The sequence below is a fragment of the Stegodyphus dumicola genome, chromosome 6 (assembly GCF_044657685.1).
Source record: "Stegodyphus dumicola isolate Sdum_Otavi_A_Nest chromosome 6, ASM4465768v1".
NCBI lineage: Eukaryota > Metazoa > Arthropoda > Arachnida > Araneae > Eresidae > Stegodyphus > Stegodyphus dumicola.
The window spans coordinates 144,646,067-144,659,951 of record NC_140773.1 but is presented as its reverse complement, the minus strand read 5'-3'; the positions used below and the strand labels follow the sequence as shown (position 1 = coordinate 144,659,951).

The following is a 13,885-nucleotide window of genomic DNA, read 5'->3' as shown; positions in this document are numbered from 1 at the left end:
TGATTTTGAATTTTTTATTAAAAAGGGAGGTGCTTAATAATATTTAAGTTATGCTAATGGTATACTATCTACTTTGATGCAAACTTGTATGTGTATATATGATTGAATTATGATTGATATAAGTGTGTTCACTTTGCAAGATAATACTTTGGGTGGGTTAATTCTTTTTTCGTAGAAAAATCTGAAGTTATTAAAAGTGACTGAGGTTTAAGACCTGTTATTTATTTTTCATATTGTACAAAGATCAGTCAAAAATAATGCACAATCTACTATTGCGTGGTAATTGTAAGTATTACAGAAATGAAATTTTGTAGGTACAAGCATTGGCCCTTTAGTCATTGGAAAATGTCACATACAATCCATTTGCTTTATTGACTACAGCTATTATTTGTATATTCATGATACAAGTGCACACCCATTGCATCAAGTTTGATTTCATTAAGCGTGATGATGATATTAAAGCCTTCGAGACAATTCCAGAGAAACTTTGCAGAAGATCATTATATGTGTTATTTCTGAGTACATTGTCTTCCTTTTCAAAAGTCAGGTAGCCTACTTAGCATAAACGTTTCTGTATTCATTAGATTAGCACTAAGACAGATCCTTTTGCCATATCTCTGTGCTCCAGGATCCATTTCATGAAGATGCATCTTTCATTTTGGATTAGCTCCTCTGTACTTGATGCATTTTCATCAATTGTTAGTTACACCAACAGTTAATGCTCTACCTGACCACGGTTAGTCCTAAATGCTGCAATCACCAAGACAAAGTTTATGAACCCTTTGACACACATTTCATCTATTCATTGGATTCTCCTCATAGACTAGCAACAGCTTACACTGAACTGATGGTAGTTATTCCTTACTATATCCCTATAGTGAGTATTTCAAAATTTGGTCACTATATGTGGGTGTAATAGGATCTCGTATTTATCATCCAGTATGGCTTTCTTGCCACAACATAAAATAAAAATTATATATAGGGTAGCTGGTAATGCTCAAATGTTTCAAGCCATAAAATTTAATTTATTTAATGCAGGAATTTTTCTTATATCAATCTCATATAAAAAGAATCTGATGTGTACACATATGACTTCCTTGTACGAAATATTAAATTATACGCATTTTTTCTCGCGTTTCATTTAAACTTATTGGATTGAATTATATCTACTTCGTGGATAGCGCATAAACCACAATAGAATAAATGCACTCTTTAAAATTCACTATATTTGTTTACCATAGAGACACTCTGGCGCTACGCTAAGTTCCCTTAACAGCATTACATTTCATTCATTTTTTTAACTCGGCATGCACAAAATGTATATCATCTAATCGTTGCCACATGTTCTATTCAAATATTATAATAAATCTAAAATGATGTATAAAAGAAATTAAACAAACTAAAAAAGAAAAAGGAAGCAGTTTTTCACAGACCATTCAGTATTTCTCATTCAATTAATTCAGTCCTCACTTCTCTACAAGGCTAAAATACATAAAAACTCAAAATATATATATTAAAAATTACAAAATAAATCTTTAACACTTATTTCCTCGAATAAATTCCAGAATGGATTAAGTATGATTTAATTCGCAATAATAAAAGAAGGTGTTATCTTTGTTGTTGCAAAGCTTAGTTTCTATAGATTGGCAACAAATCACTATTATACCAAGTTTCAAATGTAAACAAACATGGCCGCCATGGCAAAAATAATTAGGCTTAGCTGCACTTAAACAACTTTTAAATTGTTAATAATTCTACAAATATTGCATACAGATTTACTAATGTCATAAAAACCATAACTGAAAAGTAACAGCAACATAATTCAATCATTTTTAAAGCAAAAAATGTACAATTTACAAACATATAAGAATAAAAATACTGAGAGTAACAGAGTAGATATATATATATATACATATTATATATATCCACTTTGCTACTGTTAAAGTAGATATGTGTATTTATCTACTTTCTGGTGCGGCAGATTGCAACCAAAATACGAGGTGTACATCTACATGTTATAGCAGTTCTATATATAAAAATTCAACATTCTGAGGCTACTGGTTTTTTAGTTATGTGAGATACGTACTTACATATGCACAGACGCCACGAAAAATTCTCTTTAGAATTCATATTAAATTAGTTTTATAATTTTTTTGGGGGGAAAGAGTCCTTTATTCTGTACTTCCATACAGATGTCACACAGAAACATTGTTAAATTGCATTCGATAGTAGTAAAAATGGATATTCACCTTGAAATATGATACCTGAAACTTTTCGCGATTACAATACTTCCTTTTTAATCCATTCAAGGAAGTAAAAAATGGGTTTCTTCATCACCCCCCTCATATTTTTTGGTACTCTTCTGTTATCGGGACAGGATTCAGAAATGTATGTTACGTATGCATATATATTTTTATTTATGCACACATGCATGCATATAAACACACATTTCTAAATCAGGTCCCAATAACAGAACAGTACTAAATTTTCTCTGTAATATGCACCATATAACATAATCATATACATAAATGACTTAAAGAGAAAATGAGTTAATAATGTTGGGTTTGGTAACAACTTTTATTTTTAGATATTTCTGTCAGATGACTTTTAAATTATGAAACTTAGCTCACTCGTTTGTTTTGAATTAGACTTCTGCTTGAACATCCTCTTTCAGTGCAATCAGTTACATGACCTATGCTGGCATTTTCAAATCTTCAGTATTTTGGAAGCAAACATTAAAATCTTTTAAATTTTGCAAATAGCTTGTACGTAATAACATATCTTCTGAAAAAATGCAGTTGCATTAAGTTATCAAAGTACTGGAATTCTGTTTGATTCAAGTGTCGATATGAACAGGACAGCTTTCGAATAAGAACTTAAGATAATAATTATTCATGAATTTAATTTTTTTTTTTCAATGGGATCTTGTTTGATGCCTTATTTGGCTATTGATCCCCGCTTTACTCCTTGATTATTATTGACTTCCAAAGGGTCCATATCATATCCATTCTGTCGGGAATCTCCGATCCAGTGCTTACCATTACCAATTATAAATTGTGCATTATTTTTTTACTGATTTTTATAAATTATATATGTTGCTCATCAGTATGATAAAATGGATTATTTAAAAAGTGATTTTATTTTTCTCATACACTTTAAGAAATTGTATCTTGCATTCACTGAAATTTATTTACTATATATGCTACCTATTAATAAAAAAAAATTGCTCTCCAGTAATTTTAAATACTCTAAATGTCAGTTAATAAATAAAAACTGATAAAAACAAAATGTAACATAAATAATTTTGCAGTTGTAGTTAATAAAGGCTGCATAAATGTAACTTTTTATGAGCGTATTTAAGACTACGGTTTATACAAAAAGCGGTTTTCTAATTTATTTCCAAAACACCGGTTTTCGAATTTTTGTCAAAAAAATAGAATAGGGAAAAATATTTCATTTAAGTTATATAAAATAACAATAAATAAAAGCAATATCAAAGTCAAAATATAAAAAAAAAATTAAGAATTACATATATGTATTACTTTTACAAAATAACGAAAACTCAAACAAAAATTTAAAATAATATTTATATTATTTTCACTAATTTTAATTTCTCCTAAGAAAATAGGATTTTAAAAAACATAAAATATTCTGAATGGTGGCTAAATTTTGTTCTTCTTTTGGACACAATATTGCCTGAAATTGAAAATACTCGTTGACTAGCTATTGAACTTGGTTTTATAGATTTCAGGGCATAAATAACAAATGTTAGTTTTTTTGTTCTTTTATTCATTGCCTCAAATAATGAAAATTCAGCTTTCAGTGTGGTTGGATTTGTAAGTTTTTCTTCAAGAAACTTATGAATTGATTTTTCCATGGCTTTTTAAAAAACATTTTTTAAAAAAAAGGAAAAGAAAAAAACACCATTACTCTAATGAGTAAGTTTTTTCGATTTGCTCGTCATCAAAATCAGTTTCCACATAAGAATCTGGGAATATTCTAGAAAATATCTTTTCAGACAACTAATAATTTCGGTTTTTGAAGCTAACAGAAGTACTCAAGGTTTCTTCGCCAAACTAAAAGTGTTTTGTGGGTTTTGAAAATACAGCAAAAGAATTGCTAATTCTACTAGTCTACTTTCTTGAATTCGTTCTTCTAAAGCTTATAATAATTTCAAACTTACTTCAGTGTTTAAATTTTTTAGTTCATTTAACAGAAATTCAAATATACCTTCACTTGTTAGTAAATTGGTTTGTTAGTAGAAATGTGTTTGCTGCGCCAGTTGCATAGAATGAATAGCAAATCAAATAAATTTAAAATTAATTTTTACTTAATAATCTCAATTCTTTAAACTGTTTTTTGAATGTGAAAATTTACTTTAAAAACCGGTTTTTTTAAACTTTATTTAAAACTCCTCAGAAATGAGAGAGTTAGTGGCATTGTTCAACAACTGTTTTTTAATAGCTTATTAATTTGATAAATCAGTTATGAAAAAATAGGTTTCTAGTGCTACCTATATGTTGGTAGCAAAATTTCTAATATTCTTGTCATACTATCATCTGTGTCAAAAATAAATGCCTGTAGTAGTGAAATCTCTGTATATTTATTCAAATTATTATCTCTTAATTCCCCCCCCCCCCAAAAAAAAAGTCTGCAACATGCTTTTTAATATTTTCTTATTTATGCTTTCTGTTTAAAAATAAAAAAATAAAAACAACGTACAAAAGGGGAAAGGAAATTCCAAAACAAACATTGTGATGAGGTCACATTGAATTAATTATTTACTACGTTATGGCAATATTTAGATATTTGCATCAGATTCCATTGGTGACTGTTTCCTTTTTTCGCCAACTTATGTTGTAAGGTGAAGAACAGATTTCATCAGACAACTGTTGTAAGTGGAGGAAAGTATTGCGTCAGACAACTGTTGTAAGCGGAGAAAAGTATTGCGTCAGACAACTAGCGTCTTGACATCTGTTTGCCTGAGTAGCTGAAGGTATTTTGCGATTGGTTGCCTTCTGACGCTGGATTTTTTTTTCCATTAGCGGCGAAACTTAACTGTGGAACTTTATAAAAAGGCGGTAATTTTTGTCCACCTAGAGAGAGGAGAAGGAGGACATTGTGAAGGTGTGAGATGGAGATGCTGCATAGAGAAAGACGGTAAGAGTGGGGTAAAATGCAAACGTTTGGGAATTTATCCTGCAAGCTTTCTTGGTCTTCCAGTGTGTATGAAGGAAGCGAGTTTCTTTCTCTTTTATGCTGTAGCTACAAAATTTAAGCTAATCTCTTTTTTTTTCCGGGCTTGTCATTTTCGCCCGGCATCCCAATGAAGAGTACCTGCATGTGATAGAGGCTGAAATATATCAAGTCTTCGAAGGGCTCTGTGGAAGAATTGATCTATCTTTCTTTCTGAGTGAGGAGGCCTCATATCACCATGTGACACAACAGATTTAAAAAAAAAAAAAATATCTCTTCAGCATTGTTAGTATTCAATAAAGCAAGAATTAAATCTGTTTTCACGTGTTTGTCACTTTCTCGTCACGGCGGGCTATAGACCTGGATCTTGTCCTGGGGTAAGTTGCCACTATATTCCTGTTTATCATAACATGTGACTTATACTTTTGCCACCACAACCAACGAAATAAACTTTACCACAAACATGTTTACGGCATCCAGTAATTCCAAGGTTGCCTTAATCTTGGTAATGGCGAGTAAACGATGGCAATATAATATGAAAAATTGTGATAAGCAATTTAAGTTTTTTATGTTGCATCCATAAATCTCCTTCATTATCTAACTAAATAAAGTACAACATGTTTGTTGAAACTTCTAATTGGCAACATCTCCACCATTTTTCATGTTTGGTGCGATTTCATAATTGGATGAGGCTTACAAAATGCGTTGGCTTTCATAACACTAAAATGCACTTCCCCCCCTCCAAAATAATAATTTCAAATGTAGGCCTTCAATATTGATATTGATAACAAATAAACTGATTGTTTTTATAATTTTAGAGTGGAAATTTTACCCCGCTAATTTGGCTTTTTTTTTTTTTTTTTTTTTTTTTTTTTTTTTTTTTCACTCAATTATCCAGAATTCAGCATTTCCTGAGCTTTTACTATATCTATAAAATAAAATAGCACACAGAGGAATAAATATAAGCTTTGTGTTTATTTATGAAATAAAGGTTTAATTTTAATATTATAAAGTGCTGTTTTGTTTGTTTTAGAAAAATTGCTTTGACATTTTAGAAGTTTTTTTCATTACTGCAGGTGCTGCTCTGTCGGTAGACAATGCAGTAAGATTTCTGAAAAGTACTCATTTTTAGGTCTTGCGTGGTTCTCAACTGATTCGTATTTATAAACATTCTTCTCTTACAACTAATACTTACAGCAATAGTGAAGAAAATTTCCAAATATTATAGTGTTATTACAATTTGGAACTGCATTCTGGAGACTGTAATTTAGAATAAACTGTGAGTGACTATTCTACCTCTCCATTTTATATTCTGCAGCAGTAATAAGAATAAACTCTCAAGCATTTTTTTAGTGAGGAATTCTTCCTCATTTATGTTACCATAATTATAATTTGGCTGGTATTTATATATTTTATCCAAAAGTTTTGATGAAGTAAGGAAGCTAACAAATCATGTTTACGGCATCCAGTAATTCCAAGCTTGCCTTAATCTTGGTAATGGCGAGTAAACGATGACAACATAATATGAAAAGTTGTGATAAGCAATTTAAGTTTTTAGAAGTTGAAGCTTTTGAAATCTTGTTGTGGTCTCTTAGAGTAGTCTGTTCAAAGTGCATATTTATTTTCCCAATTCACATTAGTATAAAAGTTCAGCATCTCATAATTTTTTATTTTACTTGTGATTGAGTAACACGGCTGAATACTGTAGTTTGATCTGGAATCAAATTGAAAAAAAAAAAAGCCTGACTATATCATTATTTACCTTTCTAACATCAGTACAAGCCAATGCCTATTTTTTAACAGAAACATAAGACAGTTCCTGTTTTCTAAGGCCTTTGGTGTTTCAGCTGCAAGTTGAGTGTAGTGAACTTTACCACAATCCAGTAAACTCAGTTCTTCTTTTGCTATTATGATCTGTGTAAACTTCAATAAAGTTACATTTCACATGAAAAATGCTACCTCTAAAAATGTGTTGTCGGAATATGCAGCTGACGCTATGTAGCAGCAGTTATTGTAGCCACTGGTGGCCACCAATGGTATTGAATTGTTTATATTCAGCAAGAGAAACCAAACTGCATTTAAAATCATCTCATGCCGATACTCTCTGTTATTTAGGTAATAATAAATATAGTTTTGATTCTCATGCCTTTTATAGTGTAGCAGTTTTAATAATAGTTTTTGCTTATTATTTTTTTATAAAAGCTGCGTTATTGATTTAAATTTTTCAAGGTTTACTATATTCTGTCTTGTAAGCAGTTCCTAGGTAGTTTTATAATGCCAATGAAATAAGTTTGAACATAATAAAAATGTTATCATTTGTATCTAGCAAAAATCTGAATTTCTCTTTTCTACAAAACATGCCTCACTGTGTAATTAAAGTTTTTGAAAGCATTTCACCATTCTGACTGCTGTGATTTTGCATGATAACCTTTCCTTAAATCATTGGTTTTTAAAGAACAAAATTTAGCATGTAGTCCTTTTACACTGAAAATTATGTGTTAAGCTAATCTTGCTTAAAAATAATGTTCCTTAATGATTCAGAAAGCTTACCATATATGTTCTTAGTTTGATTTTTTTCCCCCAGGTTATGTTAGCTGAGAGAAAAGGAACAGATGAATTATATGCAATTAAAATTTTGAAGAAAGATGTCATAATCCAAGATGATGATGTTGAATGTGCCATGATTGAAAAGAGGGTTTTGGCATTGTCAAATAAACCTCCATTTCTTGTGCAACTACACTCCTGTTTCCAGACAACAGTAAAATATAGCTTAATACTTTTATATATATTTACCATATTTCTCTTTGCATAAGACATGCCTTAATTTTAAAGCCCACAAATTTTAAAAAATAAAAAATTATTTGATTGACAGACTGGTTTTTATTACCATTACCCTGCTGGATTACAAATTAATAGGAGAAAAATATTTCATAAAGTTATTGAAATCAACATTTATTCAGTATACAGCTCATTATCTTGATCAGAACTCCCATCTGTTAGCTGGACCTTCTGTGTGTACTTCCTAAAGTACATAATAGAATAAGGTACAATTTCCCCAAATACATTATATCAATTTGTGTTTACTATAGACAGTTCTTGTCATTAAAGGATTCATTTGTGGTTCATTGTCTTTAGGCTAAAGATGACTTAATATACACTTAGGGGAGAAGCTTCTCTGAGATGAACTAGAAATGATATCATTTGAAATCTTCACATTGCTTTGTTCTTTAATGAATGGAAGAGAAAGAAATTGTTGTGAATTTCAAACATTTTGTTTTTTTATTAGAAATAGGTGAGTGAAGGCCTTGTCGTTTTATGGCTTAACTTGCACTTACATTTAAATTGTAGTATCTTTCACCCTTGGTTTTGTTTGCTGTAAGGCCAATGTTGCCATCATTGTATAAGATGCTTCTCGTTTTTAGAGATGGAATTTTTTAAAGAAAAAGTGTGCCTTCTACACTGAGAAATATGGTATAATTTCAAATACATTTGAAGATTTAAAAATTTAATATTATAGGTAGCTTTGACTATATCATATTGTGATATAATGTGGAACACTGTAGCATGTCTTCATCCACATAAATTTTTTTCAGAATTTTCTGATGATCTGTAACTTTGCAGAAAGTCATCAGTAGATTGGTTATTTTGCAAACTGATGAAAAGCTATTGTTTGGCTATTTCTGCAGCTCTTGGGTGCTGTTCTATTTATAAATAATAATAAAAGGATGCATTTTATGAGAAACAATTTTTGAAAAATATTATGAAAGAAAAAACAAATATCTGTATGGCTAGTATTTATATTTTTACAGCCTATGAATATTGCTCATTTTAATACTAAATGCATAAGTTCACATGCACTCAATCACATGTGATTTTTAATGAAATGTAATTAATAAATCATTTTCTGCATTGAAAACGCTTTAAATTTTCACTCATTGAGCAACTAAGTGTTGTAATACAGAAAGCATATTTGTTATATTTCATTTATTTAACCAAGGTTTCTATTACTGTACTGCTTGCTGAGAATTTTAACTTATATTAATTCCTCTTTCCATCAAAATTCATATTTTTAGCATAAAAATTGCATAGTAGGAAAGAGACAATGTAAAACTTGTATTAAAAGTATTCTGAGCTTTCCATTATCCTGAAATAAATGGCAAAATTGCATGGCACTGGATGCAGATAGCAGGAAAAAAAAATTGTATTATAAGAAAATTTTATTTTTTTTTTTTTAAAGTTTGAGTATATTTATTATTTTCTAAAATCCATTTTGCCTCTTTGTGTGATATTGTAATGCATATACTTCAATGCATAAATTTAATTCTGATACAGAAATATTGAAAAAAAGATACTGCATTTTTATGTGATTCTGTTTTTTAGGATAGATTATATTTTGTGATGGAATTTATCAATGGAGGTGACCTTATGTTTCAAATTCAGAAATGTGCCAAATTCAAAGAACCTGTTGCAACGTAAGTCAGCAAAGTAAAATCTAATCTTTTGTTTAAATATATAATTTAAACAAACATGGGCACTGTTCTGTTATCAGAACCAGATTCATAAATGTATTTATGTATGCACATATGGATGAATATATGTGTTCATGTAGGCATGTATATGTGTATGTGTACATACACATATACATGCATACGCACATGTTGTTAGAGACTGAGATCCGTGGAAAAGATAATGAACTGTAAAGAATTATAAAGTTTATTCATCAAAGAAAAGACACGGCAAGAAAGCCAAAGCCGCACGCTCTTGGTAACACTGAAACTCTTCTAGTGTCAGCTTAGCATTACCAACAATTCGTTTCAGATAGTGTTTGAATGATTTAATGTCTGCCTCCCACAGTCCTCTGAAAATTAGGGGCTCTAGGTGGAAGAAACTTCTAAGCAATGCCTTCTGTAGCTAAATAGCTAGTTACTCCAAATTCTAATTGTTCTGCTAATTTTTCCAACTGTTGTAATTCCAAATGCGCACCTAAAATTTGTTGCATTGTCTGAGAAAATGGTTGAACACTTAGCCTGATGGGCAAGAAATCTTTTTGATCTGGCAGTCAAAGACTCAGAAGTAAGGTCAGTCAGAAATTCAAAACGAACAGCTTTAGTAGCCAAACATATAAAAATACAAATATAGATCCTTTGCAAAATGCTCTTTCTTTGCCGCTTGTATTTCATTTGAAAAGGACCGCAAAGGTTAGTGCCTATATTGGTAAATGGCAGGCTCTTTCAGATGGAAGATTACCCATTAATTGACTCACTGCAATAGGATGCATTTCAAAGCAAGATAGGCATTCATGAACAACCTTTCGGGCTAAGTTGCAGCTATTGATAGGCCAAAACTGTTGATGTACACTATGTAGAGAGACTGCAGCCCTACATGTAAATCTATTTTGGGAAAGTATTCCATTATGAGCTTAGTTAATCTACTGTCTAGTGGGAGAATGATATGATATTTTTTATTGTAGCTCAAGGTGAAGTTACTTAAACAGTCTCCTACACGTATTAAACCTATCTTATCCAAAAAAGGGTTAAGTGATTTTAACTTATTCTTGTTGGAGACTGGTATGTCCCCTTTTAAAGCCGAAAGGTCTTCAGCAAAATATTGTACCTGAGAATTTTGAATGCAAGTGTCTCGAGCCTTGTTGTATTCTTCCAAGTTAAGGGGACCCTGGCATTTATGTTTGGAATTTCTGGCATTGTAAATAAATCTAAAAATAAAGCTTAAAATTCTAATGAGTTTCATGTAATTATTATTCCTATTCAAAAGTTTGTGTAACATACAATTCTTTGTTGACAAAGCTAAAGTCGTAGTCACAGGAGTTTTCAGTTCAATTAGATACTGGTTATCTGCACGGCTCACAAATGTCTTAGTCATAGGTAAACACACTTCCTTAAGTAAAATGATGGTCCGTGCCACCACACGTTATTTGATGCTATTTCTTCTGGATTTAGACCTCGAGAAATTAAATCAGCTGGATTGTTCTTTGATGAAACATGTCTCCATCTAAAGTTCTACATTAGATCTTGTATTTTGGTTACTTGATTGCCTACAAATGTTTTGAGTGAATGAGGAGATGTGGCAATCCAGGCTAATGTGATCATCAAATCTGACCACAGGAATACTTTTCTGATGTCTAATTTTAGCATAGAGAGAGCATTCTTCACCATTTGTGCTAGAAGAAAGCATGCACACAGTTCGAGTCTTGGCAAAGATTTTCTTTAATGGTGACACTCTGGATTACTACACAACAGTTGGCTACAGCACTGTTCAATAGATATTGATTGAAGGTGCAGAACCACTCCAAATGCTGCTTCAGAAGCCTCAGCAAACCCATGGAGTACAATTGTAACATTCGGGTTCACAACATGTTTAAGAAATGCGAAGCTGCTTGATTTTTGAAGTGTAGAAACAAATTGTGTTCATGTCTTTGCGTAAGATTCAGGATGATGCTCATGCCAATCAATGTTAAAAATTCATAACGACTGCTTCCACTCTATGCTTAAAGCCTTGTAAATTCATCTTTCCTCGTTGTAACATTATTGTCAACTCGGAACACAATTTTATAACTTCACTTATTTCTGATCCCCCAGAGAGGATGTCATCCATGTAAAAGTCAGTTAAAGTAACAGAAGATGCAAGAGGGAAGCTTTCTGCCTCATTATAAGCTAGCTCATATAAGGTTCTGATTCCCAAATAAAGTTCCATATGTTAAATTCTTAAGTGCATAATATTTCATAGGTTCTGTTATAAAATTAACATGCAAAGCGATGGCTAATTGAATTTTTGGACTTTATTAACAAAAAGGTAAAAAGAACTTACGTACGTCTTACTGTTTACATGACAAATTTTAGAATGATAAAATTAACAGCAATGCCAGATGCATAAAACATAATAAAACAATAATGCCACTGAAACTGCACATAATATTAATTAAATGCTCGATTCTCAACAGGTTCATTTATGTCTGTCTTCCACAGAATTTTTTGAAGATCAAGTTGAGAAGGATCGATTTCATTCTGACGAATACATCTTTTCAATGTCTGCAGTAAATGCATAGACATGCTTTCGAAAATGCAGCATTATTGAAAGTAAATCATCTTGGATTGTGTCACCTTTTAATAAAATGTCATTTAATGATTGCCCATTTGTTGTTTTACAGATAGCATTAAAAAGCACCCGAACTTTAATGCTACTCTTTTCCAGTTTATAAACCCCATGGTGAGGTAAATAAAAGTCTGCCTCAGTTTCAGTTTCCGTCATGTGGTTTAACTGTTCATATTTCTTCATAAATTCAGTATACCGATTCTTCATTTGTGGTTGGCGTTCCAAACAATTCCATAAGTGATCTAAGTATTTTGACGCAATTTTCTTCAAACTTCCAAGAGTTATATTTTCTTCATCATCAGTTTTTACAGGCATCTTTACTACATGACGTCCATCTAATTTTCTGCTATGGGTTCTTGTGTAATGTTCTTCGTAGGATAAACAGTTCCTCCGCTAGGCGGAGGTTTATTATGTTCTATGCTTTCCACCTTCTAAAATTGTTTCATCATTTAATTTAATGACTCTGGACTTGTTGTCAGATAACAGTATTGCTTTGGCGATATGATACCTTTAATTTCTAATGCACCTGAAACTATGTATCCAAACACTATTTCATAGAAAAGCAATCTGTTATCTTGGCATCTAATTTTTCCTGTCATTAAAAATTCGAAAAAATAGCTCGGCAACTAACAATAAGTCTTATTTTTTTAGGTTTAGAAAATTGAGGATCAGCCAATTTTATGTTTTTTGAAATACCATTATTTGAAATCATTAGGGTTTAGATGGAGTGATATCCGTAATTTTAGAGACAATGAGAAAATCCAAATTCCATTCCAATGTGTGTTCCTTGTTTGATATTTTAGCATTTATTTTTGATTTGGTGTTTATGATTGTTTCATTTAATCCAGAGATTGGAGCGTTAAGTTCTTTGTTTTGGTAAATTCAATGCATTAGCGCATGATGCAGTAATAAAGTTAGCTTGCGAAGCAAAATCCAAAACTGTTACTATGTGGCGTACACAGTTTCCGTTATCGCAAATGTAAATGACAGCTGTACTTAATAATCCAGTTTTGGTTTCAGTAGAACCGATCAAAGAGCTTTGCCAAAAAGAACTCTGAAACTGGGAAGACCCATATCTTTTTTCCTCTGTTTCACCTGTCACATATCCCCCCTTCCAAGGGAAGAGAGAAACTGTCTTCATTGGCTGGGTCCATGGTTCAGCCAGAGCAGACAGGGCATATGTCTTTGGGGAAGCTCTCTCTTGGCACTATTGTGAAGTAAAGAGTGAAGCCTCCACAAGCAAGGCAGATAGTTTTACATTTGCGGTCAATTACCCTGTGAGAGGGCTGCAAGCAATAAGAACAAAGCTTATGTTTCTTCACAAGAGCAATTATTTCTTTAGTAGTAGTGTTTTTGAACACGTTACATTTATATAGCAAGTGCTGAGAATGACATATTCTGCATTCTTCCTTTGTTAGAGTTAATCCATTGTTAGAGTTAATAAGAATTCCATTGTTAGAGTTAATAAGAAGACTTTTAGAATGATTATATGAAGAATTTGCGGAATTATGTGAATTATTCAAAATCTTGTTAGTTTTTGGTATACTTCTAGAGATGCTTTCTAAGACTTGATTTCTCT

The 13,885-nt window shown here is 31.5% G+C and overlaps 1 protein-coding gene across 3 annotated transcripts in view; it reads left to right on the top strand.

Annotated features, from left to right (window-relative positions):
- LOC118201536 (protein kinase C, brain isozyme-like) overlaps positions 1-13,885 on the top strand; it is a 435,934-nt gene that overhangs the window by 336,129 nt on the left and 85,920 nt on the right. For all 3 annotated transcript variants that reach the window (XM_085818956.1, XM_085818955.1, XM_085818957.1), the window contains exons 9-10: positions 7,781-7,954; positions 9,577-9,668. In XM_085818956.1, the coding sequence (XP_085675082.1) occupies positions 7,781-7,954; positions 9,577-9,668 (266 nt within the window). The remainder of the gene's footprint in view (positions 1-7,780; positions 7,955-9,576; positions 9,669-13,885) is intronic.